At 55.2% G+C, this 26,041-nt stretch overlaps 2 protein-coding genes across 3 annotated transcripts in view; both read left to right on the forward strand.

Annotated features, from left to right (window-relative positions):
• The window catches only part of KLHL17 (kelch like family member 17), a 36,017-nt gene extending 18,282 nt beyond the window's left edge, over positions 1 to 17,735 (forward strand). For both annotated transcript variants that reach the window (XM_054008856.1, XM_054008855.1), the window contains 10 exons: positions 21 to 142; positions 1,902 to 2,123; positions 5,486 to 5,602; positions 7,147 to 7,360; positions 7,617 to 7,761; positions 8,526 to 8,693; positions 9,335 to 9,423; positions 12,271 to 12,344; positions 13,842 to 14,023; positions 14,825 to 17,735. In XM_054008856.1, coding sequence (XP_053864831.1) covers positions 21 to 142; positions 1,902 to 2,123; positions 5,486 to 5,602; positions 7,147 to 7,360; positions 7,617 to 7,761; positions 8,526 to 8,693; positions 9,335 to 9,423; positions 12,271 to 12,344; positions 13,842 to 14,023; positions 14,825 to 15,053 — 1,562 coding nt within the window. In that variant the 3' untranslated portion in view covers positions 15,054 to 17,735. The remainder of the gene's footprint in view (positions 1 to 20; positions 143 to 1,901; positions 2,124 to 5,485; positions 5,603 to 7,146; positions 7,361 to 7,616; positions 7,762 to 8,525; positions 8,694 to 9,334; positions 9,424 to 12,270; positions 12,345 to 13,841; positions 14,024 to 14,824) is intronic.
• Positions 17,736 to 22,942: 5,207 nt separating this feature from the next.
• PLEKHN1 (pleckstrin homology domain containing N1) overlaps positions 22,943 to 26,041 on the forward strand; it is a 42,597-nt gene continuing 39,498 nt past the window's right edge. Inside the window, exons 1-2 of the mRNA XM_054008837.1 lie at positions 22,943 to 23,095; positions 24,894 to 24,993. Coding sequence (XP_053864812.1) covers positions 23,016 to 23,095; positions 24,894 to 24,993 — 180 coding nt within the window. The 5' untranslated portion in view covers positions 22,943 to 23,015. The remainder of the gene's footprint in view (positions 23,096 to 24,893; positions 24,994 to 26,041) is intronic.

The raw sequence follows: 26,041 nt of genomic DNA on the forward strand, positions 1-26,041 counted from the left end.
TTTTACGTGTGTCCCCACAGATGAGATGAGCGAAAGCCGCCAGACTCATGTGACGCTGCACGACATAGACCCACAGGCCCTGGATCAGCTGGTGCAATATGCCTACACTGCGGAGATCGTGGTGGGTGAAGGGAATGTGCAGGTAGGAGTCTCCCCCCACATCTCTCTGCCCTTCTGCCCTTCAGAGAGGACTAAAGACCCATCCTGAGGGACCTGATTCGTGACCTTCAAACTTTGGCACCAAGACAGTGTCTTGTGCCTGATTGTGGTTGTGGATGGGAATGGAGTTCCTCCTTTCCCTGAGCCCAGAGGCAAAGTGCTTGCGATTGCTTCAGCCTATCGCTCGTTCTGGGAACGGCTGCCCCAACAACTGGACCGAATACTGAGAGGCACCGAATGCTTACAGCTGTCGCTGATTTCAGAGTGAGCTGCAGGTGCTTGTCCTCATCGTCCGCCCTTCGGTCACTCTCCAGCTGCTTGGTCTGGAACCGAGCCTGTTTCAGCTTCTCCCTCTGGGTGGGGCTTTGGGGGAGTTTCTTTACAAGGGCTGGAAAAATCCTATTGTCCTGTAGCCCTGGGCAACCAAATAACAAAGCAACTGGGCTGAAGGTCAGTTGTTGTTCTCAGCCTTGGATCTGATGCTCCGGATACTCAGAATCATGAAGGGCAGCTCAGGTCAGATCAGCCGCTTGACCGTGAGCGTGGGATGTGCCTTAGTGGAGACATCTAGCATAGGTGCAGCCTGGCCTACGTAGGCAGAACTGAAAAGTTAGTTGTCTACAAAGTCTTGCACCAGCCTTTGTAGCTGTGTATGGGAGGTGGAGGGGGCTGCGATCCCTTACGTTTTGCTACTCCTTGACATCAAACAAAATGACTGTCCTTTTTCTTCTTCCCCCAATTCAAAACCACAAAGATCTTTGCAGCCCTCTCTTGCCAGGAATGAGTCTGTTTGTTTTTCAGAATGAAAAACTTGCAAAAGCTTTATATTAAATTTATACTGATTTGGGGGCGGGGGAGGGGAGAAAATCCGAATCTCCGTCAGCTTTGCCTTTTCTCTCAGACTCGCGTTTCCCCTCTGGTCCCTGAGTCTTCATCTCTTTGTAACGGAATCACGCAGCCCAGGGGCCTTCTCGGGAAAGAACGAGACAGCTGGCCACGGAACCTGTTGTTGTTGTTCTCGCTTGTTTCCAAATTCTGCTCCCTGGGCTGGCCTCACGTGACCCTCCTCTACCCCATCCCATGCCATATTCGTGAGGGTCTGCAAGGGATGGGGCGTCCCTCCTGCAGCCTCGCTCCAGCTTGGCACGAAGAGTAGAATTTGGGGCACTCATCTAAAATAGCCGGCAGCCGCTCTGTGGCTGCTGATTCATTTTATAGGGACCAAGCTGCTGGTGAGAAAGGATGGAGCTGTTTCTCGTAGCCTGCCGGGGGAGGGACCCATTGCAGAGCTGCGGGTGGTTCAGCCCTGTGTTTGGGAGCCGCCACTCCACCCTGCCTCTTTTAACCTCTTCCAGGCCCATTGAGGTTAATGGGAAGCTTTCCATAGGCACTTTTGCCGCTTGTCGCCTGGGGGGTGAAGGGCCCTGCTGCGTTCTGTAGCTGAGAAAGCCGGCCAGCCACATACAGGTGCAAAGCCACAGAGGAAACTGTCCGAGAGTGGGTCAATGGGACTCTCTGTGGGATGTGCTTGGCCCACTCTGGATGCTAGATCTTAGCTGTTCTCCTAGTAACTGTATCCCAGGGCTCTCCCAGGCCAGGGCATCTCTTGACAGCTGGCCCTGTCTCTGTGGGGAAAGCATAGGTCCCTGCTTGAGGAGGAGGGGATGCTGGTACTGTCTCCGTGGGAAGCAGTGATGGAAGTGGTGGGCTGCAGCCCCAGACACTTGGCTGTCTGCCCGCAGACGCTGCTTCCAGCCGCCAGCCTCCTCCAGCTCAACGGCGTGCGGGACGCCTGCTGCAAGTTCCTGCTGAGTCAGCTGGACCCGTCCAACTGCCTGGGCATCCGGGGCTTCGCCGACACGCACTCCTGCAGCGACCTGCTCAAGTCCGCCCACAAGTACGTCCTCCAGCACTTCGTGGAGGTGTCCAAGACGGAGGAGTTCATGCTGCTGCCGCTCAAGCAGGTAAGACCCCTCCCGAGGCCTCGTGTCTCTTGTCCGCCCTGTGGCGCTGCTCCCACTGACTTTCTTCTCGGTGTGCAGAGCGCTGCATGATGCTTCATGCCAGCTGGGGCGTCCCACTGTGCCCACTAGCCCTGGTAGGTCACCGCTGCTTTCATGGTGTCTTCATCCCCTCTAGGTAGGACCTGGGGCCTAGTTCATGCATCTCAGCCCCCCACCCACACACACACTCTCTGTTTCAGCCCCTAACCCACACAGAGTTGCTAGCCATGGAACAGGGTCTGCCAGGTGCTGGGGGGAGGGAAGGGATGTCGTGCTGGAAGGAGATGGCTGGGGTGTGTGTATAGGCGGGGAGGGAAGTGGATGGGGGCTGGTTTGTGTTACTCCATCCAGGCCTCGGCCTAGCACCCAGCACTGCCTGAGTTCCTCCAACGCCCCCGGAGGTCAGCGAGAGTCTGCGGATTGGGCCCTAAGAGAGCTGTTCAGCTCAGAGCTGTTCTCCGCGGGGGGACATGTGTCTCCAGGAATCCCAGGAACCGGTGCTGGGAGGGAGCGGACTCAGAGAGCAGGGAAGGGACTCCCAGGGGCTGTGTCCAGGCCACCTCTCGCTCAGGACTCTGCGGGGCCGCTGCCAGGAAGAGAGCATGGCGCCCAAGAGCGGAGGAAGTGGGACATAAAGCAAGAAGGGTTAAGGCGGGTGCTGCCGTCTACCCCGCGGGCGTCTCTGGAGCAGCCAGCGCCTGCCTGCTCTGTGGAAATACAGGCCGAGAAAAAAGCAGCGTGGCCACTGGGGAACCTGCCCACAAGCCGTTGCTGCTGCAGGCAGGTAGCCACAATGTTTAATTTACAGCTTGGCTAATGGATCGTGCGGCTCCTGGCATGGGCCGGCGCGGCAGGCTTTGTGGGGGTGGGAGGGGGGAGGATAGACCATGCCCCTGTTCCTCCCAGCAGCTGCTCAGCCCCCCCCTTTGCCTCTCGCTCAGCCTGTGGATCACAGGCGTGTGTGCGCACACTCGTATCCCTCCCGCGGCAGAGAGGCTGTGTGGCTGGGAGCAGCCGGGGCTGCTGGTTCCCTCCCGTAACACGGGCGGGCTTGTCTGAGCTCGCTGAGGCTCATCAGAACCGGCAGTCACTGCCCCTGGGGACGGGGCTGGCCACCTCAGCGCTCTCCTCTCACGGCTGGCGACACGGGGGGCAAAGCCCACAGGAGGGAGAGGAACATCTGGCCCTGGGGAGCAACTTCGGATTCAAGCTGATGGGCAGTTCAGGAGGCTGCTGGGGTGTTTCCGGCCCTGGTATGAGGGGATTCTGCTTGGCCTAGCGCCTTGGAGTGTGGCTGTTTCTAGCTCCCCCCGCCCCAGGGCCCTGCTCTTTGCCCACTACTCTGGCAGCACCTAATACCGGCTTTACAGTGAAACCTTTCAGGAAGGCAAACTCCTCTCAGGGCCGGGGGGGGGCGGGGGGTGATCCCAATGCAGATTTAACCCCTTAAAGTCCCTGTGGTAGCCGAGCTCTGTGGGTGAGCAAAGCATCTGGTGGGACCCTGCTCACCAGGACAGTCACCGTGGGGCTGAGGCTGGGGATTGAGCCATTCTGTGTTTCTCTCTGCCCTCTCCCCCTTCAGGGCAGGGGTCTGTACCCAGGCATTACCCGTTCCTAGAGCTGTCGGCATGGCTGGAGCTGGGGAAGGGCTGATGCAGGCAGACTCCAACGCAAGAAAAGGGCCCAAGTGGGCCCCAGTGGGGACGCCCCAGAACACGTCTGCAGCGACTCGGATGCTTCCCACATCTCATTGCTGCTGGCCTGGCTTTGCCGCAGGGACGTCCCGTAGGATCACTCACCATCTCCCGCTGCATATGGTGGGGGAGGGGAGCCATGCCATGAGCAATGACCCCATCGGTGCCCTCTGAACATCCCAGGGAGATGGTACCTCTAGGTGTGGAAACATCCCTGTCCCCTCCTCCTGCCACCCACGTGCAGTCAACTCCTACCCCTCCACCATGTAGTCTGGAGAAAGGGTTACATGGTGCACGGTAGGGGCCAGCCCTGCTCCCCCTAGAGGAGGAACTAAAGGGGACCTACTGGGTCCCCTGGCCCTCTTCCCCTGATTCCATAGCAGATCTGCAGCCCCTGCTGTCTGGAATGCCCAGCCAGGGGATGCGCCAGCAAAGGGCACCAGCAGTGCATCACTGAGGGGCTGGTGGGAGCGGCAGCGTGGCCCGGGTGGGGAGAGTGGGCAGAGCGGATGGTTTGCAGGGAACAGGTTCCGCTGGGCCCTGGGTCCAGCTGGTGGAGGAAGCTGGCCAGGCTAAGAGCCCAAGAGGGGTGGCTTGGCTGATAAAGCAGCATCTCCTCTATGAGGCCTGGTCAGGGCAGCGGGAGGAGCAGGGTCTCCTGCCAGGTGGGGAGGAAACAGAGAGGCTTGGAGATGGGCAAAGCCTGCATTGGCTGCCCTCCGAACAGGGGCCATCCCTCCTCTTCTTTCTGCCTCACCGGTCTCCTAGCAACTGCTCCAGAGAGCCTCACAGGTGTCTTCCCCCTGCCTTCTCCAAGCACCGGTGCTCGGAGCTTCTGCCAGGCAGAGTCTGCTGTCGGGAAGGCCCAGAAACGCCCCTCCAGGGGATGCTGAGCAACCCGTGCAGTCCCCGGCTTTGCTTTGTTGGGTTATTTACCGCCCAGCGTGGCCTGGGCTTCCCCCTGGAGCTCCTGTCTTGCTATGAGCCCTCCTCAGTCAGCCGCAAGGTGAGCAGCCCAGCGGAGAGCTCGCCTTCCAAATCCTGGCTCTGCACCTGCCAGTGTGTTCCCAGCCGTCTGCGCATCCTGGCTCTGCCACAGCAGATCCACCGGGGGAAGGGACCAGTTAGAGCTTGTGGGGCTCATTCTCCTCTCGCACAGCGTAATTCAGGGGTGACTGGTGCGAGCTGCACCAGCGTAGGGGAGCAGGGAATCAGGCTCTGTCACTTGCCACGGTCCCTACACTGACAGTCCGGGCTTCCATTGCCCCTCGGCGCGCGTGCAAGCCCTAGCCAATCGGCAGGAGGGTTCAGCTGGGAGGCGGGTTGGCCTCGTTCTCCCCACTTTACAGATGTGGAAACTGAGGCACAGGCTTGGTCAAGGTCGCCCAGCAGGTCAGAGGCAGACCCAAGAATAGAACCCAGGAGTCCTGTCTCTCTGCTCTTGCAGCCTCTCCGTTCCAGTACGCACACACCAGCCTTGCTCTACCCACAGGCTATGGAGGTGTGGTAAGGCTCTGAGTGTGCAGCTGTGCTGGTTCAGGTGTGTGTGTGTGTGTGTCCATGTTCCCTGCCATACTGCCTCCCCATGATGAGTGACAGCTGAGCTGACCTTCCCTTTCACCTCTGCAGGTGCTGGACCTCATCTCTAGTGACAGCCTCAACGTGCCATCCGAGGAAGAGGTGTATCGGGCCGTGCTGAGCTGGGTCAAACACGACGTGGACAGCAGGAGACAGCATGTCCCCAGGGTAGGCGAGCTGGCTGGGAACGCAGATCATTGCAGGGGAGGGGGCTTTCACCAACTCTGAGCGTAGGTGCTGGATGGATGTGGATTTGGCCTGGTCTAAAGGCTCCTGGAGACCCCTTGCAAATTCCTATTTCCCTCTCCCCTTGGGAACTCCAGCCTGCAGGCTGTGAGATCAGACAGGGTTGGGGGGAACCAAAGAAAAGGCCAAATTCTGCTCTGTCCCCCGGTGGCATTTTACTGGTATAACTGAGATGAGTTCATTTCCCAGCATGGTGCCATTGGCTGTCTCTAGGCACTGGCCCAGGTCTGGTCTGACAGGAGCTTGGGTTCCCAAGGCTATAGCACCTGGCTCCTTCCGATGCACTGGGGCATGCATTGTACCCCCCTGTAAATGGAGGCTCATGCTGCCTTATGCAGAGCTAGAAGGCAGGGGTTTGAATCCTATGAATGTCCACTTCCTAGCTTCCCTAGCACCTCACAGTCACATTGTATCCTCCCGACATCCTTGTGAGTTTGGGACGTGTTATCCCCATCTCACAGAGGGGGAGCTGAAGCTGGGTAGGTTGAGTGACTGCCTGAGGTCACACAGGGAATCTGCAGGAGAGCCTGGATTAGAACCCAGGTTGCCTTAGTCCCAGTCCTGTGCCCCGTCATTAGACTATCTTCCTCCATATGTAGAGAAATGTGACCAAACTTGGGATTTCTTTAGTTCCTATCCCACATCAGAGGATCTCTAAAACCCACAAAATTCCCTACCATGTGATAGGGCCGGTGGTATGACCCCATTTTACAGACTGAGGCACAGAGGGGCAGCGACGTGCCCACGGTCACATGAGGAATCCGTGGCAGAGCTCAGGCTTCAGTGGGGCAGCAGGGCTGTCGGGAGGGTGACTGGTCTGTCCGGTAGACTTTGCTCTCTAGAGCTGGGTTTTCAGGATTGCTCTGAAAAGCCAAACTTGGCAAGTCTGCAATGGCTTAGGCTGGATTTTCCTTTATCTAGTGCTCTGATCTCTGTGTCTGTGACTGGGAGCAAATTAACCACAGGCCTGTCGCCTGCCTAAGCAAAACAGTAACAGGAATAACAAAACCTTTTCCTACAGGGATTCTTTCCCAGCATAGCCCTAGCTCTGCATGAGTCTTGCGTGCCCTCTCGTGGATACCTGTGGCATTGCACGTATGAATATTGGCACCCATTAATCAACCCAGAGAAAAATGCCTCCATGTGTACCCTGGCAACCTTTCCGTTTGTTCTGGGAGCTTTGCTACCAGGCCTGCTAAGAAACTAGCTGCGAGCCTGCAGAGAATGCTGGGAAATTATATGCAAATAGGAGTATATGCATCCCAAGATGTACTTGCCAGGCATATGCTGGGGGGCAGCTTGCCCTCCCTTCCACTAGGAGGACGATGAGGTGGCAGGAGGGGGATCCAGTCCAGTCAAGGTCCCAAGGCTCTTGGGGTTGGTCAGGGAGCCCTCTCTAATCTTCACCCCAATCCGTCTTTGTTCCACTGACTCAGCACTGTCCCTCCCCTCCCTCCACCCTGCAGCTCATGAAGTGCGTCCGGCTGCCCCTGCTGAGCCGAGACTTCCTGATGAGCAACGTGGACACGGAGCTGCTGGTCCGGCACCACTCGGAGTGCAAGGACCTGCTGATCGAGGCCCTCAAGTACCACCTCATGCCGGAGCAGAGAGGGGTCCTTGGCAACAGCAGGACCCGGCCCCGGCGGTGCGAAGGGGCCAGCACCGTGCTCTTCGCCGTGGGTAAGGGACAGCCAGGCCGGGGGGGGCTGAATACGGTGCCTGCTGTGCAGCCTGGGGGGGGGGCCATCACCTGCCTCCCGTGGGGCATCTGTCCCACCCTCGGGGAAGGGGCTGCAGGCAGGGCCTGTCACTGGGATGTTGGGCAGAGCTGGGGGTCAGAGAGGGGTATGTCCATGGCTTCCCCCTGCCCAATGACTCCCTGGAAACTCCAGGGGTCCTGCCCTTCACTCGCTCTGCTTGTGACCCCCCCATGCAGGCGGGGGGAGCCTATTCGCCATCCACGGAGACTGCGAAGCCTATGACACGCGGACGGATCGGTGGCACATGGTGGCCTCCATGTCGACCCGGAGGGCCAGGGTGGGCGTGGCTGCCATCGGAAACAAGCTGTACGCGGTGGGCGGGTAAGGAGGGGAGTAGATCACGGAACTGGGCGGAGAGGGGAATGGCAGCACTGGGGTGGGACCCCTCTGGATTCGGGTCGGAGAACAAAGGCTGGGCCCAGGGAAGTGGGAACGGGAAACGTCGCTGGTTCAAACCCAGCCCGGAGGAGCAGCGACTGGAAGCAATTCCACTGCCCACAGCTGCTCAGTGGAGTGAGTTTGCTGGGTCTCTGTGCAGTGGCAGCCTGGCCGCTAACTGACCCCATTTGTTCACGGCCCCAGCGGAGGGGACGGAGGCTGCTCTCGCCTGCGGGTGCATTTCTCCCCCTGCTCAGTTAGGGCTGAAGCAGCTGGCGAGGGAAGTTTGCCCTGCTGATGTCATGCCACCTCAGGGACATGTTCGATGCACAGTAACTGCCTGGCTCAGCTGCGACCCAGGCCCCCGGCCCTCTCAGCCTGTCCCGTGAATTCACACAGACTCGGTCAGGCGGCTGGGAACCCCCCGGGGGCTCCATCGTCCCTGCAGGGGGTGAGAAGGGCAGGCGGGCGGAGCGGGTTTGGAACATGGGGAGCGAACCCGCCAGAAATGCAGCGACTAGCTGACGCTCTGCATGGGCCTGATTGCCGGCAAGAGCTGGGCGAGGGAGAAGAGCGCGGCCCGCGTCTGGACTGGGCATCGACCTGAGGCTAAGCTGTGCTCAGCTCAAGGGCTTGGGTGGAGTCCCGGCTCCCAGCCCTGCCGCTTGGGTTCCCCACCCTTCCAACGCTCTCCCATCCCCCCGCAGTTACGACGGGACCTCCGATCTGGCCACAGTGGAGTCGTACGACCCAGTTACCAACTCCTGGCAGCCGGAGGTGTCCATGGGCACCAGGCGCAGCTGTCTCGGGGTGGCGGCGCTTCACGGGCTCCTCTACGCAGCAGGGGGATATGACGGGGCCTCCTGTCTGAACAGGTAGGGGGATTTCCTGGGTCCGTGCCCCCCCTGGGCTGCTGAGACACCCCGGCTGTCCCCAAGGTCTGCTCCAGGGGGGCAGGCCATGCGTAGCCTAGGTTTCCTGGAGGCCTGATGGCTCATCGGCAGCCAAAGGGACCCAAGGCTTGTGGGGCCGCTGGGCTGGGATCCCCTCTCCGTTCGCAGCAGGGTCCTGTGTGGGTGTCTCTAACCCTGACCCCATCCTAGTTCCCTGGCCCTCCAGGAAAGACCAACCTGCCCTTTGGCCTGTGAACTCCATCGGCCCATTCATCTGGCACCCCTGGGTCCTCCTGAAGCTCCGCGCAGCCTCGTCCAGTCTGAACAAGTACGTGGCGTGTCCGCTGCAAATACGACCCCCTCTTCTCCATCCCTGGTGGAGACGCGAACCCCACTGGTCCTGGCCCTGCCCCTCGGAGGCCCCTGGTCTTAACCCTGTGACAAGATGGGGAAACGGCCCTTTGTTCCTGCCCTCTGGCTCCCATCCCTGAGCCGGTTTCTGATCCATGGCAGCTTTTTGCCTCACTCCTTGGTGTCCTTGGTCACCTCTCGGGGCTGCATCAGAGGGTTTCCCCAGAGACCCTCCAGTGTTGCTAACGTTCCTGTGTCTCTGCCTGCCGCAGCGCCGAGCGGTACGACCCCCTGACGGGCACCTGGACCTCGATCGCCGCCATGAGCACCAGGAGGCGATACGTCCGGGTGGCAACACTAGGTAGGGCACTAGCGCGGTGGAATCTGCCTGGCTCTCCCAGGCTCTGTCACCTCTCGCCCCTTCCTCTGCCTAGTCCTGCACGTTGCTTCCCATCAGCTGCAGCCCCACTCTCTGACTGCTGCCTGTGACAGGCCACCGCGCTTTGCTGGGACCCACACGCGCCAGGAGCCAAAGGGCACTGCCTACCGGGCACAGAATGGAGCAGGTTTGCAGCTCTGCTCCATGCACAGGAAGGAGGGTGGAGTTAATGCCCTACAGCGGGATGGGGGAGAAAGGGGGTCAATTCCCAGCTCTGCCAGAGACCCCCTGTGTGACCGAGGGCAAGTCATTTAATTTACTTATAGGCTAAACAGACCAGATGATCTGGGGCAGGGACTGTCTCTTACTGCGTGTATTGGACTACCACAGGTTTCTTGGTTGGGGCCTCTAGGTCGGTGCTACTCTAATATGGTAACGGGCTATAGATCTTAGCAAGCTTTGCTCCAAGTCAGGCCATCTCTCTGCATCCACCTCGGGGTTCTGGGCTCAAGGTGGGACACTGGATATTGGAAACATTGGAGTCCATGGGCTGTGCCTTCGTGTCAACCTATGGCGAGAGTTGGGGAGGTGTAGCGGGGGCTGTGAAATGGCATAGCCCAAACCAGAGGGCCCAACTGAATGCGAGTAGCATTGTTCTCTTTAAAATAACATTTGGTGCCAAGACCAGTAACTGGCTGTGTTTGGAAGGTTTTTGTCAAAAACACTCCCTGCAGCCTAGGAAAACGCTGGTTTTTCTAGAGCAGCAAAATTCTCAGCGGCTTGATGACCCGACAGGGAGTGGGTGCATCGTTGATCTAAAGAAATTTAATAATAAACCTCGTCCGGATCCGGCCGGCTTTTAGTGGTCAAAATAACATAACAACAGTGGCCTGATATCATATGTACCTTTCCATTGAAATGTCTCCCTATACGCACACTGAGCCTTGTAACGGGACGCTGGGCCTTTCCCCATAAGGTCAAAAGTACCAACATTTTGCACATGCCTAGCGTAGATTTGAGCGCTTTGCAAAAGCAGACCAGCATCACAATCGCTATTTGATGGATGAGGAAACTGAGGCACCCAGGGGTTGGGGGAAATGACTTCCCAGGGTCAACCAGAGAACCCATCACAATCGGGGATGCAGCCCAGTCTCTGACTTTCACTGTGGACCCCAGCCCCCCTTGCTTCACCTCCAGGCCAGAGCAATCCTGCCTGGGAAGTCCGTGTGGAATGAGGTGTGGTCACAGCTGGTTCCCCTCGCTTCCTGAGGGGACCACTCCATGTGGGAAGCTGGCAGTGTGCCCTAAAGCAGTGTTTCTCAATCTTTGTGATACCAGGGACCAGCTTGTTGCCTTCCTAAACTGTCAGGGAGATCTCCAGGACCAGCGCCGGTCCACAGACTGGTGGTTGAGAAACACTGGCCAAGTAGCAGAGGTTCTCACACTCTAGGCGCAGAACATATTTGGGGGAGGGGGGCGAGGGGTGAGAAGTTTTAGGAAAAAGAAACTTCCTGCGCACATCTTACCCCCAGCAACGAATAACTAGCAACGCCGATTCCTCCAGACGTGTCACGTCCTCAGCTGGCGCTGCGCATTTTGACAGATTTCTGTGACGCTTGCCTAGCATTATACGAAGGTGTTGTCATCTATACGTTAATCCGTTTGTTACACACTTCATTGGACGCCCGGACCACAATGGCCATTTTGCTTTTGCTCTCGATACACTGGCTCGTTGGCTCGTTTGTGCAACAGAAAAAATAAATCTGGAATGAGACGCTGAAACTGATTCAAGTGATGTACCTGTGTGGCAGGGGGGAAGGGGAGGGCATAAACGATGACAGACACAAAGATCAAATAATTTTTAGAACCACTGGCCTAGAGGATGGAGCATTGGACTGAGCTTGGGAGACCACGGTATTATTCCCAGCTCTGTCACTGGCCTGCTGGGTGACCTTGGGCAAGTCACTTCACCGCTCCATGCCTCAGTATTCCCCATCTGTGAAATGGGGATAATCCCATACTGTCCTCCTTTGTAAAGCGCTTTGAGAGCTAGGGATGATCTATGTAAGAGCTACGGGTTATTCTGTGGATAAACAGAGAGCACCGCCGTACAGGGCGAGCTGGGTGGTGATAATCACCCGTGCACAAATCAGTCTCTAATTGGCCCGGCGCATTCACCATGGCGCGTGTCAGTGCTGCCAATGGCACCAGCTGCGGGAGCAGCTCCTCGCTGTGCTGGGTTCTGTGCTGCACGTACATTAATCCCCTCTCGTCTCTGCTCTTTTGCTTACTCCGTGCTGACTCAGTGGTTCCTTCGCTCGCGCTCGCTCCTTCTCCCCCCGTGGTGTGCTCTCTGCCTGGCGCTGCGTTATGGATCAGCCCCCGCGGCAACCTGCTGCTCCTGCCGCCGCTGCCTCGCTGGCTAAAAATAAAGCTTAATTGTGGCGGCGGGAAGCGCTCGCACGGCCCGTAACGAGCCGGTCGGGGGCGGCTGCAGGCGAGCAAGCTCCCCAGGCTGCTCTCTCGGCACGGAGCCCTCGCTGCGCAGGAGAGAAATGGCCTGATGAATATTTAACGACTCCCCGCGCCAGATGCGGCCCCCATACAGCGGAGGCTTGGCGGGGGAGGAGGGGAAGCTTGAGCACATCCTCCCCGGGGGGGGGGGGGTCCTGCTGCTTGGTGTAGGTTTGCCTGTCGGCTGCTCTGCCGCTCCCTTGCGTTCCTGGCTGCCCAGACCCACGGCACGTAAGGCCGGGATCCATCCCGGCCGGTAACACGGCCCTCGTGGAGGGCTCTGCGGCTGACTCTGTGCATGACGGTGTTTTGCAGATGGCAATCTCTATGCTGTGGGGGGATATGACAGCTCATCCCACTTAGCCACGGTGGAGAAGTACGAGCCGCAGGTAAAGGCAAGCGAGCGCAATTAACGCTTTCCTTCCCGTCCCTTCTCTGAAAAGGACCCTGTGGCCAAGCCCTCTAGAAAGTGAACAGAGGAAAACACAACAGGGGGCTACAGAAATGACTCTAAATGCTACAGAACCTAACAACGTGAGATCCTCTCGGGGGGCCGGGGGGGTTAAACCATCCTAGCTGTCTATCGCCCTGCTGTGGAATTCTGTAGGTCCGTTAACAATTCTCTGTTCAATTCTCTAGATCCCTTCCACCTGGGGTGGGGGTCTCACGGTGGACCCCTCCCCCTTTCCCAGCACGTGCAGCTGTGTTGCCACCTTGTGTGCGGCCATTATTGCAAGCTGACAAGCTCCAGCGGACCGCTGCGGGCTCACGGGTGTGGTAGGCTCCCCTACAAAGGCTTGGCTCAGGAAAAAGAGGGTCAGAAACAAGGTTCTGAATGGCGCCCCTGTGGGGCCGCTGCTGGGACTCCCCGCCAGAGCTGTAGAAATAGACACAGCTACCCGCATGGCCACTTTGGGGCTCTGTCCTGGAGCTGATGGGCAGCTCGAGTTCCTGATAGTTAAGCCAAATTTTAGGGACCCGGAGACCAGGGTCCTGTTGTTAACAGCTGAAGTTGCTTGAACCTGCCGGCAGAGGTCTCTTTAAAATAAATAGAGGTGTGAATTCTCTGGGGTTTCAACATTTTTTCTTCTTCTTGATTTTAAAGCAGTTTTGTGTTTGATGCTTTCGGAAAGGAGGGTGCCCGTAAAACTGAGCACAGAGTTGGGCTGATAATGTTTGTAAGCTTCTCATGCGGGGGGGAGGGGGAGGGCAGAGAGAGACATACGTATTCGTGTTAGTGAACAAAGAATAATTGCTGGATCTAGCTGCATTGGGGTGGAACGGTGCAGCCTAGAAAACCATTTCCTGGAGAACTCCCCTCCTGCCATCTCCTTGGGGGGCCTTTGTGTTCCCTCAAAAGCCTCTTCCATCACCTCTGCCCTTTATCTGATAACAGCAGGCAGGATGGCGGCTGACTAATTTAACCTGCTGCAACCAAGGTCAGATTTTCTGCCGGGGTCATTGGAACTTGCTTTAATAATACATGGAGATATACCTATCTCATAGAGCTGGAAGGTGATCAAGTCCAGCCCCCTGCCTTCACTAGCAGGACCAAATACTGATTTTGCCCCAGATCCATAAGTGGCCCCCTCAAGGATTGAACTCACAACCCTGGGTTTAGTAGGCCAATGCTCAAACCACTGAGCTATCTTTAGCTGCTGACTCATGGTACCCCCTGCTGGAATGTGGGTGGTGGGTCCTACAGGGGTCCTTCCTCCTGGAGGGCTGTCGTGTTAAGAGTTGCGAATGGGGAGCAGAGCAGGGTCTGGAGTGTGACCGGATGGTGGTGTCGCCATTGAACGGCTGGGGTGGGAGGATAATCGCCCGCGGGTATCGCTCGCTAACCCAGATGTGCTCTCATGGGCGCTTCTCCCCTTTCCTCCAAGATCAACACATGGACCCCAATCGCCAACATGCTGAGCCGCCGGAGCAGCGCCGGTGTGGCCGTGCTGGAAGGGATGCTCTACGTGGCCGGCGGCAACGATGGCACCAGCTGCCTTAACTCCGTGGAGCGCTACAATCCGAAAACCAACACCTGGGAGAGCGTGGCCCCCATGAACATTCGGAGGTAGGGCTCCCCCCCGTTCTCCAGCTCCCATCTGAGTTGGGGAGACCGGTCCGAGGCAGACCCAGGCTGTGCTCCAGTCTGTCACACCGGCCATGGGGATTTCTTGGGTTGGAGAGAACCATCACTCACTGGAGCACGTCATTCTGCAGCCATCAAGGTGCAGCAATGACCAGGCATAGCTTGGCCGACCGAGCAAGCTGGCCTGCTGTCACTGCAGCTGGGAAGCTCTCCGCTGGGAGGTCAGGGACCTCCATGCTGCGTGCTCACCTGTCAATGCTGCATGATCAGCAGTGCCTGTTGCATGAACCACGTAGGCATGAGCAAGCGGGGGCAGCCTGCAGAGTCTTTGCCGCCCTAACAATCCTACGTGGGTATAAATGATTCCCGACTTACCGCTCGCCAATCCCTAATACAGGAAGCACATGGCCTTTGACATGGTCACTGGGGAAGTATCTCGGCCTTCTAAACATAGGTGTTTGGCACTTCCTGCAGCTAGCAGAGGGATCACCTTCAAATAATGTAATTTAGGAGCCTAAATTACGGACCAAACTGTGGTTAGGACCAGGGGCTGGGAACCAGGATTCCTGGGTTCTATTTCTGGCTTTCCCACTGACTCCCTACGAGACCCTGGGCAAATCACTTAGGCCAAAAGGCTCTGCTGATTTTGATGCGTCCCTTTTCGGGTCCCCAACTCCTGCCTGCCTTCCGGAGGGCCGAGCCCCCGCAACCCTGGTTGGGGATCTGCGGAGGGACGTCCAAAGCCTGGCTCATTAACGCCGTCCTCTGTGCTGTCGCTTGCAGGAGCACCCACGACCTGGTGGCCATGGACGGGTGGCTGTACGCGGTGGGCGGGAACGACGGGAGCTCCAGCCTCAACTCCATCGAGAAGTACAACCCCCGCACCAACAAGTGGGTGGCGGCCTCGTGCATGTTCACGCGGCGGAGCAGCGTGGGGGTGGCGGTGCTGGAACTGCTCAACTTCCCGCCCCCCTCCTCGCCCACCCTCTCCGTGTCCTCGACGAGCCTTTGACAAAGAATCCAGTCGTACCTTACCTCCAGGGGGCACCAGCGTATGGAGGAGCGCAAGGCCACCCTGGCCTGACCCCTGTAGCAGCCAGTCTCTGTAGACCGGAGTGGGGGGGTCCCGGCTGCTGCCTCCAGCCCCGGCCCACTGCAATTCCGCGGGCCCCTCGGGGGCTCTGCCTCTCTTGGTGCACACTTCAGATCAGCGTGCTGAGAGTCAGAATGGCACTTTCCATTCAAGAGTCCCCTCTGCCGGCGTGTACGGCGGGGGGAGCTCTTGGCTCCATCCACAAACCTGCCCACGACTCAACTGACTTTTGGGGCCGGCCAGGCCCAGCCGAAACCATTGCTGCTTTTAGGATTTACCATGCCCCAACATGTGCTGCACGCTGGACAGCCACGCGAGGAAGGATCCAGGCGGACAGGAGTGCCGGGGGTGGGTGACTCACGCGTATGGTGCTTCTCCAGGAAACCCCTGAATGTACCACCACTCCTCGGAACGCTACCTTAGCCAAACTCTCTGTACTGAGCCTCCAGCGCACTGTTAATGCCGCCGAGACCGGCGCACGGGTGTCTGATCGATGCCTTAAAAACCGCAGCCGGGGGATGCGGCGGGAAGAAGGCCACAAAACTGTGTGGAGCGTCCCGAGCCCTCCGGCATCTCCATCCTCTGCTGACCCCGTCCCGCTCGCTGTCAATCCCGATTTGCCATCACTACGGAGGTTCCCCAGCCGGCCAGATGGATTTAACGAGCTCACCAGCTCGGGGGCAGTCGCCGTCCCACTGTTACAAATTACTGCGTTGCCGCCCGCTGCACACGTGTCTGTGTCATTGTGTTAACCCGGCGGCTGGGAACAATCCAGCCTACATGTTGCTTCCCTGTCCACAAAGAAGGATCTAGGCTTGGGCCAGGCCCTTGGTTCCCTATAACAGTACGACCCGGCAGGTGGCACAGGCCGCAGGGTCGCACTGTGTTATTTATTTAATGTGTCTGCCATTTGTTTTTATGATGCTAATCTTTTAATTTTAATTCTTATTAACTTTATTTTTTTAAATTATTCTGGTGTTCCCCATCCCATCCCGTTCTCTCCGCCGACGTGGGAAGGGATGAAAGGAACGAGCCAGCGGCATTTTTTTAAATGATCTATTGGACAATGCCTATGGCCTAGAAGTAAGTGTGTGAGAGAGGCCATATGTACAGTGAAACCAGCACAGAAGGGACCATTTGCAGCTAGCAACTCCCTGTCTTAAACTACCACTCAAACGGTTGAATCATCTTGTACTGTAATGCTCACGGTTGGCCGTATAGACCCACCTGTACCACAGAACCTCCTGAGTGGTGGCTTAAGATGTGTTTCACTGCATAGGCCGTGTTGTGTGTGTGGTTTGCATGCAGACAGGTTAACGGGTGTTCCCCATGGTGCATAGGAATGGCTAAACCACTGATACCTCAATAGCACTGGGAGGATGTTCTGTGACTGTTTCTTTCTCTTTCTTTCTTTCTTCCCCTGATTCTCTCTCCTCCCCACTTCATCATCCTTTAGATTCCACTTGTGAAAATACTCGCTGACGTATATCTCCGGAAGTGACTGGAGATTTTTTGGTGCCCAGGTTGGGACACTTTAGAAAGGGCCACTGGCTGCTCTCCCCGCCCTCTACCCAAAGACATGCTCTGGGCTTTTTGGGCCGAAGTAGGCTTTTAAATCTATTTTAAATCTTTTCATTCCTTTCTCCTTTGCCAAGTCCCTGAAGCAGCCAGCCGCAGTTCAACGGCTGTCACATTCCTGTATGCGGCCGACGATGCCCTTTTGACGTCCCGACGCCCCCGATTGAAATGAGCTCCCTATTAGCACGGCAAGAGCATCGACCTATTTCGTGGCCACTGTTTTGGGTTAACTAGGTCACAAGACGCCGTCTCACCCAAAGTAGTGGTGCAGTCGTGTGTGTGTGTGTCTGTGTCTGTGTGCACGCCACCTCTTGCTCCCTTCCAAGGAGACAGAAGAGACTCCTAGGGAGGGAGCCCAAGAGGCGAGCCTAGAGCTCCATGGGCATTTCAGAGCTGCAGAGGTGCCAGCCGCTATGACTTGGCAGAAGTCCTGGGGTTTCTGCTGTGGCCCATGAGTAGGGCAGAGGGAGTGAGGGCACCATAGGCCAGTCTCTTCCCCATCCCCTGGGAGGGAACCAGCTAGCGCCAGAGGAAGGGAAGTGGAGGGGCCAGGAAGACATTGTTGAGGGAAGGAAGTAGACCTCGGTTAATCCAGTAGCTGCCGGTTTGAAAGCAATGGCCCTATCCCCTCCAGCTGGCGCTAGCAATACTGCGGCGTGACGGGGACGCTGCTGTTAAGTACTGTACTCATCTGAATCGGGGGGCTTGGAGCTGAGAGGATAGGCTGGCGGGGCAGGGAGCAGTGCCTCAGGTGTGGAGCGTGCAGTCGCTCTATCCCAGTTGTGATGCAGTTCAGACCCAATGGAGTCTTTGCTGGTCATGGAAAAAGCCGTGGCCCCGGTTGGAAAAGCAGCCTGCAGGGGGCGACAGCGCTGGTGCAGGGTGCCTGCCACTAGCACAGGGAGTGATAATCCAGGGCTGGAACATAGAGAGAGAGAGAGAGTGTGTGTGTGTGTGTGTGTGAGAGAGAGAGAGAGAGAGTGTGTGTGTGTGTGTGTGTGTGTGTGTGTGAGAGAGAGAGAGAGAGAGAGAGAGAGAGTGTGTGTGTGTGTGTGTGTGTGTGTGTGTGTGTGTGAGAGAGAGTGTGTGTGTGAGTGAGAGAGAGAGAGAGAGTGTGTGTGTGTGTGTGTGTGTGTGTGTGTGAGTGAGAGAGAGAGAGAGAGTGTGTGTGTGTGTGTGTGTGTGTGTGTGTGTGTGAGAGAGAGAGAGAGAGAGAGAGAGAGATTTGAGTGGGCAGGGCTGCTGTTAACTGTTCGTTTCTCGTCCCGTTTGACATCGTGGGCTCTGACTAACACACAGCATTATTAATAAGACAACGGCCGCGGGGAGGTATTCCCGGCAGGGCAGTGTCGCTGAACAGCAGGCTCCCTTCTGGGGGGCACAAGGCTGAGCGGCAGCATGGGTTGCCGTGTGTCGCCCAGGGAGCATGTCCTGCTGCCCCACTGGAGCCTGCCCCAAGGTCGGGTGGGGAAGGGGATTCTCTAGTCCCATCCTGGCGGAGGGATGCACTTGGCCTAGCTGAGAGGCGACTGATTCTCTACCGTCCAAATGTCATTTTTATTTATGTCAGTTATGATTTATTTATGAGGAATTCTCTGTTCGTTTTTTTTCTCGATTTTTGCACTACACGGGGGGGGAGGGAAACAAGCAATACAAGCCAATGTGTAAAATAAAGAGGTTTTCTTGACTACTGGATCCTGCCCCATCAGCCACTTATTGCTCTTCTTCGCCTTGCTTCGGGTAGGCGACCTATTCTCAGCTAGGTTTTGCTAAGGGGGGAAACTGAGGCAGGGAAGCGCGTCACCCAAGTGCTTGGCAAGGTGGAGCAGGTTGCTCAGTTTTGGAGGCGCTGAGGCTAAAACTTGGGCATTCCTGGGCCTCTGCTTAGAACACGCCACCCTTTGACCCTCCCGCAGGCTGCGATGGGAACGGAGCCGCTGTGGATGTCTGCAGCCAGGACTGCCCTGGACTCACCATTGCAAATGCCACCCCAGGGCCTGGGCCAGCATTGCACCTGCTCAGTGAGCTGAACTCAGCATAAGCCAGAACACGCTCTATCCATCCCCCCGGCCAGTGTACATGGGTGTGGGAGTCACATGAGCCCAGGGCATAGGGCGGCTGCCCTGATGGTATTTGCACCTGGGTACGCAGAGTCCAGGTGCGCTAAGGGAGCAGCTTGGCTGGCCCACGACCCCTTGTCCGTTGTCGTACTTGCCCCTCGCCCCACTCCTCAGTAGTGGCTGTTCGTGGGCTGCTTATGATGGCAGGTTGGCATGAGTCTGCTGTGATTTAATCCTCTAAAAGTGGCCCTTTCCCATGCCCCAGAAGAAGGTCCCACAACACCTGCCTCTTCAACGTCCCACCAGGGGTGCGCTGCGACTGGCCACGAGCGTTGGCTAGAGGTGCAGAAAAACACCATTGGGTCCGAGTATTGCAAACTCGAGGGGCTTTAATCTGCTGATTTACACCTCTCCCTGTGGCTGAAGGCCAGCACTAGCCCCCCTGCGAGTTCCCAGCCCCAGAGCTGCTGACAGCTGTTGCCCCGGGGTGGAAATGAGAAGCAGACGAGAAACATCCCGCTTTCACCTAGGAATGTCTCGGGGGTCCTGCCTAGAGGCAGGAGTGGCCGGTTGGCTCAGCTGAACAGCAGGGGAAGCCTGCTACGGATCAGAGCCGCCCTTGCCAGCTGCACTCAGTCACTGCAGCCTAGGGGGAAATGCTGAGCTCCTTTCGCAGGAGGGGGGGACTGAGAGCTGTAACTGCCCCCAGTGAGGACTCAAGAGGAGAAACCTTTCCCCCTCTTGCCACTTACAGCAAGGGCCCACCACCCCATGCAGAAGTAATGCTAGAGTACGCTGTGGTATTCGCTTTCCGAGGGCCTCCCACCTGCTCTGCATTGCTGCCCAGGCCCTCACCCCGCTCTCAGGTTTCTATAAATAACTGCCAGTTGCATAAAGCTTCCCAAAGCCCAGAGCCCGTCTGCTCCCAACCCCGGTGCAGCCTCTCCTATTACTGGCAGTGGAGCAAGCAGGGGTGGGGGGAAGGGGCCGCACTGTAGTCCTACAAACTTTGGGGTCTCCAAATGACGTATACACAGCAATCCCATGGCAGGGGCTGCTTTGACACATCCCATTCAGTGCAGGCTCCAACAGGTTCACTTTATTAGCCATTCATTGGCTGCGTCCATGTGAGCGTGGCTATATTTATTTGCAGGACCTACAAAAAAATGGAGTAGGTTTGTTTTCTTCCATTAGCAATATTCTTTAAGGAGAACAGTCCCTTTACTGACTGTAAGAATAGTTGCACCTGAAAGACTGCAACTGAAACCTGCTTCCTTCCCACAATGTTTGTTCCCTTCCATGTGACGCTTGCACACGGGTTCGTTGTTTGAGGGAATCGACAATGCACACATTGCAGCCGCAGGAGGGGGTTTAGTAGAGGATGTCTCCTGAGGGATGGGCAGTACATGCTGGTTTGTTATTGTAGGGCTTCTCTGGAATGGCAGGATAATATGGGACTGATTTAAATACATACGATTTCGAGATGACAAAGCCAGAAGGGACCAATATCATCACGTAGTCTGATCTGCATAGCACAGCCCATAGGACGGCCTTCCATTACTTCCTATCTGAACTACTGCAGCTCTTTTAGAATCACATTGGCTCTGGATTTTAAAAATGGCCAGTGATGGAGCAAGCCTGGGTAAGTTGTTCGACTGGTTAATTACCTTCGCAGTTATAAATCTGTAATTTCTTTCTAGTCTAAACCTGTCCAGCTTCAGCTTCCAGCCGTTGGCTCTCGTGAGATCTCTGTCTGCTAGACTGAAGAGCCCTGTATTACCAAATTTCTGTTCCCCATGTAGGGACCTAGAAACTGCAGCTTTTAAGCTGAATGGCTGGAGCTCCGAGTCTTTCCGTACACGGCAGGTTTGCTAATCCCGTCATCATTCTAATGGCTCCTCTCTGACTTGTCAATCCTCAGCGTGCAAAGCGGACACCAAAACTACACACAGCATTGCAGGAGTGGTAGCACCACTGCCAGATACAGAGGAATACTCACGATTGCCCTGCTCATACATCCAAGGACCACATCAGCCCTTTTGGCCACAGCGTCTTCCCGGGAGCTCATGTTCAGCTGATTACAACCTTACATATGGATGTATTAAAATGCATATCGTTTGCTTGCACCCAGCTTACCATGCGATCCCGATCGCTCTGTACCAGGGACCTGTCCTCCTCATTATTTACCACTCTCCCAAACTCTGTGTCATCTACAAAGTGTCCCAGATACCTATTTTATGTTTTCTTCCATGTCACTGATAAAAAGGCAAAGGGCCAAAAACCAATCCCTATGTTACCCTACTAGATACACAGCCACTCAGTGAAGAGTCCCCATTTACAATTACATTTTGAGATCTGGCAGTTAGCCAGCTTTTAATCCATTTAATATGTGCCATGTCAATTTTATATTTTTCTAGTTTTTGAATCAAAATATCAAGCAGTACCAAGTCAGACCCCTTACAGAAAACTATTACATCAACGCTATTACCTTTATCAACCAAACCTGGAATCTCCTTGGCATTAATTATATTAACCTCCTTTAAGTCTTTATTAATCAATTCACCTATCTGCTGTTCCATTATTTTGCCTGGAATCGATGTCAGGCTGACAGACCTATAATTATACAGGCCATCTCATTTACTCTTTTAAAATATAAGTACATTAGCTTTCTCCCTGTCCTCTGGAGCACCCCCAGCATTCCAAAACTTACTGCAAATCAACATTAACAGTCCAGAAAGCTCCCGGGCCAGCTCTTTTAAAACTCTTGGATGCAAGTTACCTAGACCGGCTGATTTGAAAATGTCAATGTTTGGAAGCTTTAACAGCTGCTGTTTAACATTCTCTTTAGTTACTGTTGAAATGAAAAATATTTCATCCTGTCTTTTTCCTAATCAGAGAACAGAAATATGTATTGAACATTTCTGTCTTTTCTGTACTATCATTGGCAATTCTACCATTTCCATCCAACAATGGACCAAGACTCCTGCTAGGACTCCAAAACCTCTTTAGTGTCTTTTTCTCTGCTGGCCAAAGATTCCTCCTTGTGTCTTTCCGTGCTTCCTAGCTTCTAATTTAGATTCATTGCTGCTGTCATCTTTCCCTTTTCTCCATTTGTTATATACTGGGGGGTTGTTTTTGTTTTGTTTTTATAGCTGCTTTCACTTTCCCCCTAAGCTGGTTTGTTTTTTTAATCACTGTAGCCCTATTATGTATTTAGTCTGGGTCTATCGTAGCCTCTACAGGCCCCAGTCATGGGCCAGAACCCCGTTGTGCCATGGTGCTGTGCCCCAAAGAGCTTACACTCTAAATTCTTTCTTGCCTGTGTCTTTTGGCCATCTTAGTAAAATGTTTGTAAACAGTCCCCAATTGTCATTCGCGTTTCTCTCTTCAAATTCTTTCTTCCTGCTGATTTGGCTCATAATGGTTTTCAGCTTTGTGAAATTGGCCCTTTTTAAAGCCCCAAATATAGACATGGCTGGCCTGGACTTTATGCTCGTACAGTACATTATGAGCACTTGCAAGTAAGCAGCCACTAATTTGTTCTCTGGTTAATTCCTCTTTAGCTGGCAAGATGAGGGCGAAGGCAGAAATCCCCCCTGTGGGATGCAGCACTTTTTGAGTTAGAAGAAATATCTATGGAAATGCTTCTATAAGAAGGCAATGGCTTCTGCAAACCAAGTCATTAAGAAAAATAAAGCAGGTCAGGATAGGAGCCCTGAAACCCCAACCGTGTCCTTTTAAGGCTCCAGTCCTGCAACTGGATCCACACACACTGTACCTCTGCTCCTTGGCTTTCGTGGGGCTCTGCAGGGGGCTGCCTGTGGGATCAGATTGCAGCAGTGGGACCTAAATGCTTCCGTGGCTGGAATCCCTCTTATCTAACCGTGATTAAAATTCCTCGCCAAGCACCAACCGCTCAGCCCCCTGCCCTCTTCCCCAGCCCGGTATCAAAAATCCCAGGTGGTGCCAAAGGGACTTTTTTGGTTCACCTGCCCAAATCCCTCCCCTAACGCTCCGGAGTTCCCAGGCGGGGGTAGGGGAGAGAACCCAATGGCCCAGCCCTTGGCCAAAAGGCTGTTTGCTCTCACAGCTCACACCCACAAGAGTCACCGCAGACGGAAGTAGGGATGGAATGTGTGCATGACACATGCTTGCAAACTTCCCCAGCTCCTCACTCCCTCTCTCTCCCTGCCACTAGCACTTCGCTCCCTGATACCCCTGGACTAGCCCAGCCGCTGTCAACATGGGGAACATAACGTGTGTTCCCCAGCCACCGGGGAGATTCAGACACTCCTTCAGCAGGAAACCTTCCCTGAAGAAAGAGTAAGTAGATGGGTGTCGCTTTGATCTGGGCTTGTTTTAGAGTTATTCCCAGCCGGCTTTGCCCTGTGCAAGCCCCAGCCCTTCCCTGGATACCTGGGAGCTGCAGACAGGCGGAACAAATTGTGTCTGTTGCCCGGTTTCGCGTGGGGTTGGCCAGCCAGGAGCGAGCCCAGTTTGCAGCGAGGGGCAGAGAGCGAGGTCTTCTCAGGCTCTGGCGGGGGAACGGCCCGGTCACGTTGCCTCTGGGAGAAAGGGTTGGTTGATTTATTTCATCTGGGTTTGAAACTGAAAACTCGTTCCCACGAGACTTGCCGGGGGGCTGCAGATGGATTTACCGGTGGCTCTAGTGATTCCTGGTTCTGACACTGATGGGTCACAAGTCCAAGAAAGTGAGTGATTGTAAAAGCCAGGCTCAGAGAGAGAGATGCTTCAGAGCCAGGCATTTTTAGCTACATAATGTGAGCAGCATTTTCACCCTGGAAAGGGAGACGAGCCAGAGACTCCAGGAAGTCTTGTAGGGACTTTGCTATTGGTATCAATTTGTCCTGGAAGTTTGCACAGTCAGATACTACGGTGATGGGCAGCAGCGGCCCCCCGGAGATACATGGATAATAGTAGTGTTACACTGAGCCTCTAGGAAGGTCCCGTGCAAATAGCAGAAATATTGCAGATCTCTGCAGCCCCCAGCCACTTGTTAAGCTCCATGATAACAAGGACGTAATCTGTATTGCTTCCTGCTATTCCCCACCCCCGTGTGTGTGTGTGAAGGGGGACCTTCCAGGAGTGCTGCCTACCAGGGCATGTTCTAGGCTGCAGCGGGGAGCCGAGCCTTGGTCGAAGGTTGTGCTTTCCTTTTATGTTGTCTGAAGCTGGAAAAAAATCATTGCATTATTGGTGGGATGCACCAGCTGGCTTCAGGAGATCATTCCTAAACCTTGTAGGCTCAGGGCTTTACAAACAAATGGACAAGATGTCAGGAGTGTTTCTCTTCTCCCTGACGTCGTTGAAAGTCGGCAATAATTCCACCGAAGGAAGGCAGTTGCAATGGAGTTGTTCTGGGGTAAAACAGATGTGAGGGAGAGGAGAATCGGGCCCAAGATCGCCGGCCCCGAGAAGCTTGCAGTGTAAAGGCCTGATCCTGTGTGTTGTAACTCCCATTGGCACTGCTGGGCTTTGAGGTCAGTCAGCAGCTTGCGGGACGGGGTCTTCAGTCCATTGCAGAGGATAATTTGGTCCCCATAGCGTTAACTGTTGCAATGTGGTTTAAAGAGAGAAAACTGCTTAGGAATCCTGGCAAAAGCAGCCCCGATGACCCAAATGGTAAATTACAGCTGGGAGCGGCAGCAGGGCACGTTAACATGGGCATGAGTGTGCGTCCGAAGGGGTCGGGATAGAACAGTCCTGGGATTCTGAGGACAGAGACAGGAAAGACACAAAGATGGAATAAAATGGAGTGGGTGAGTGCTGGTAAGACATCCCCAGCATCGCCTCCATCTCTTGCCTGGGGAAGCTGGGACGCAGGGCCAAGCTAGAGATAGATGCAGGGCCAAGCTAGAGATGCAGACAGGGCTTGTTGAGCATTTTGGTTATGCAAAGATAAGTAAACAAAACAAAGACAAGCCAACAAGTGCCTGGAAAAGCCATTACAATTCTTGCAGGCTGATTATCAGCCGTTCATTGGGCTGGGATGATTAGGAGGCTAGTGGCAAACTGCTTGTTTGGCTTGCCCGCTTCCTTATTTCTGAGCTGGGGTTTGCAATATATCAGCTTTGGCCTACATGTTTTTGTTTCTTTGCAGACAAGACAGCAAGAAAAAACTGGCCAGCCTCTTTGGTATTGAGTCAGGACAGGAGAGAGACATGACCACAGACAAAATATTGCAGTATATTCCTGGGAAGGTAAGTACGAACACATCCAGCCATCCCCTTGAACTAGAAGTTATTTTCAGCTGTGGGGCTCACATACCTAGGGACACCTCTGTGCATGAGATGGGCAGGGGTTTCTGCATAGTGGGGTGGTAGCGCAGGTCTGGGCGAAGGAGATTAGAGGCTCGTGGGGACATTTGTAGCAAGAGCAGGGATCAGGAGCTGAGACCTATCTCCTTCCAGGCAGGTTAGCTCGCCACTCCAGGACTCTAATGCAGCATCCCATGGGTGGGGACCGTGAAGCCCTGTCATCAACCTGAATATCTGGAATCTGAGATGCAGGGAGGCAGGCAGGGACTCCAATGCACTCCCTCTGCTGCTCTTAGTTATTTTGTTTTTAGGTCGAGGAAGGATGAGGGGAAATTAGAGAGAGCGTACAAAAGAGAGAATGATTCATTCCCATGCTGGAATGAGGCAGAGCTGCCAATGTATTAGCAATAGGCCGTGGGAAGGTGAGAGGTAGGGGCAAGTCTGTCCTATATACAAATTTTGCAGCCACGTCGCCCATTCCCAGCAGCCTGTCAATGGAAGCAGAGCTTATATTAGTAGTCGTAGTATTTATTTGTATTACGGTAGCATCTACAGGCCCCAGCCAAGATCAGGGCCCCATTGTGCTAGGGGCTGTCCATCTACTTGTTTGAACTAGAGCACTATCCTACCTGACAGGGCTGTGGGGAGCATAAATGTGAGGTTCCCAGTTGCTATGGTGATGGGTACCATGTCAATACCACGGATAGATTCTATAACCTCAGACTCCTGAGTCTTTAGTCTTGATGCCCACTAGTCCACCTCCAGTGAACACGGTGCAAATAGACAAGACGAGTGGGAGAGGAACCAGAGATGGAGAGAGCGAAGTAATTTCACCAAGCAGGTCAGTGACAAGGCTAGAGAGTAGAACTTCGGTCTCCTGAGACCCAGCCCAGTGCCTTATCCACCAGACAGGCTTATTTTAATGATGCTGTGCAAGGTAGAAGAATACCTGGTTTATGTCCATCAGCGGCCCCGTCTGCCCTTCGATCAG

Source organism: Malaclemys terrapin, chromosome 19, assembly GCF_027887155.1.
Source record: "Malaclemys terrapin pileata isolate rMalTer1 chromosome 19, rMalTer1.hap1, whole genome shotgun sequence".
NCBI classification, from domain to species: Eukaryota; Metazoa; Chordata; order Testudines; family Emydidae; genus Malaclemys; species Malaclemys terrapin.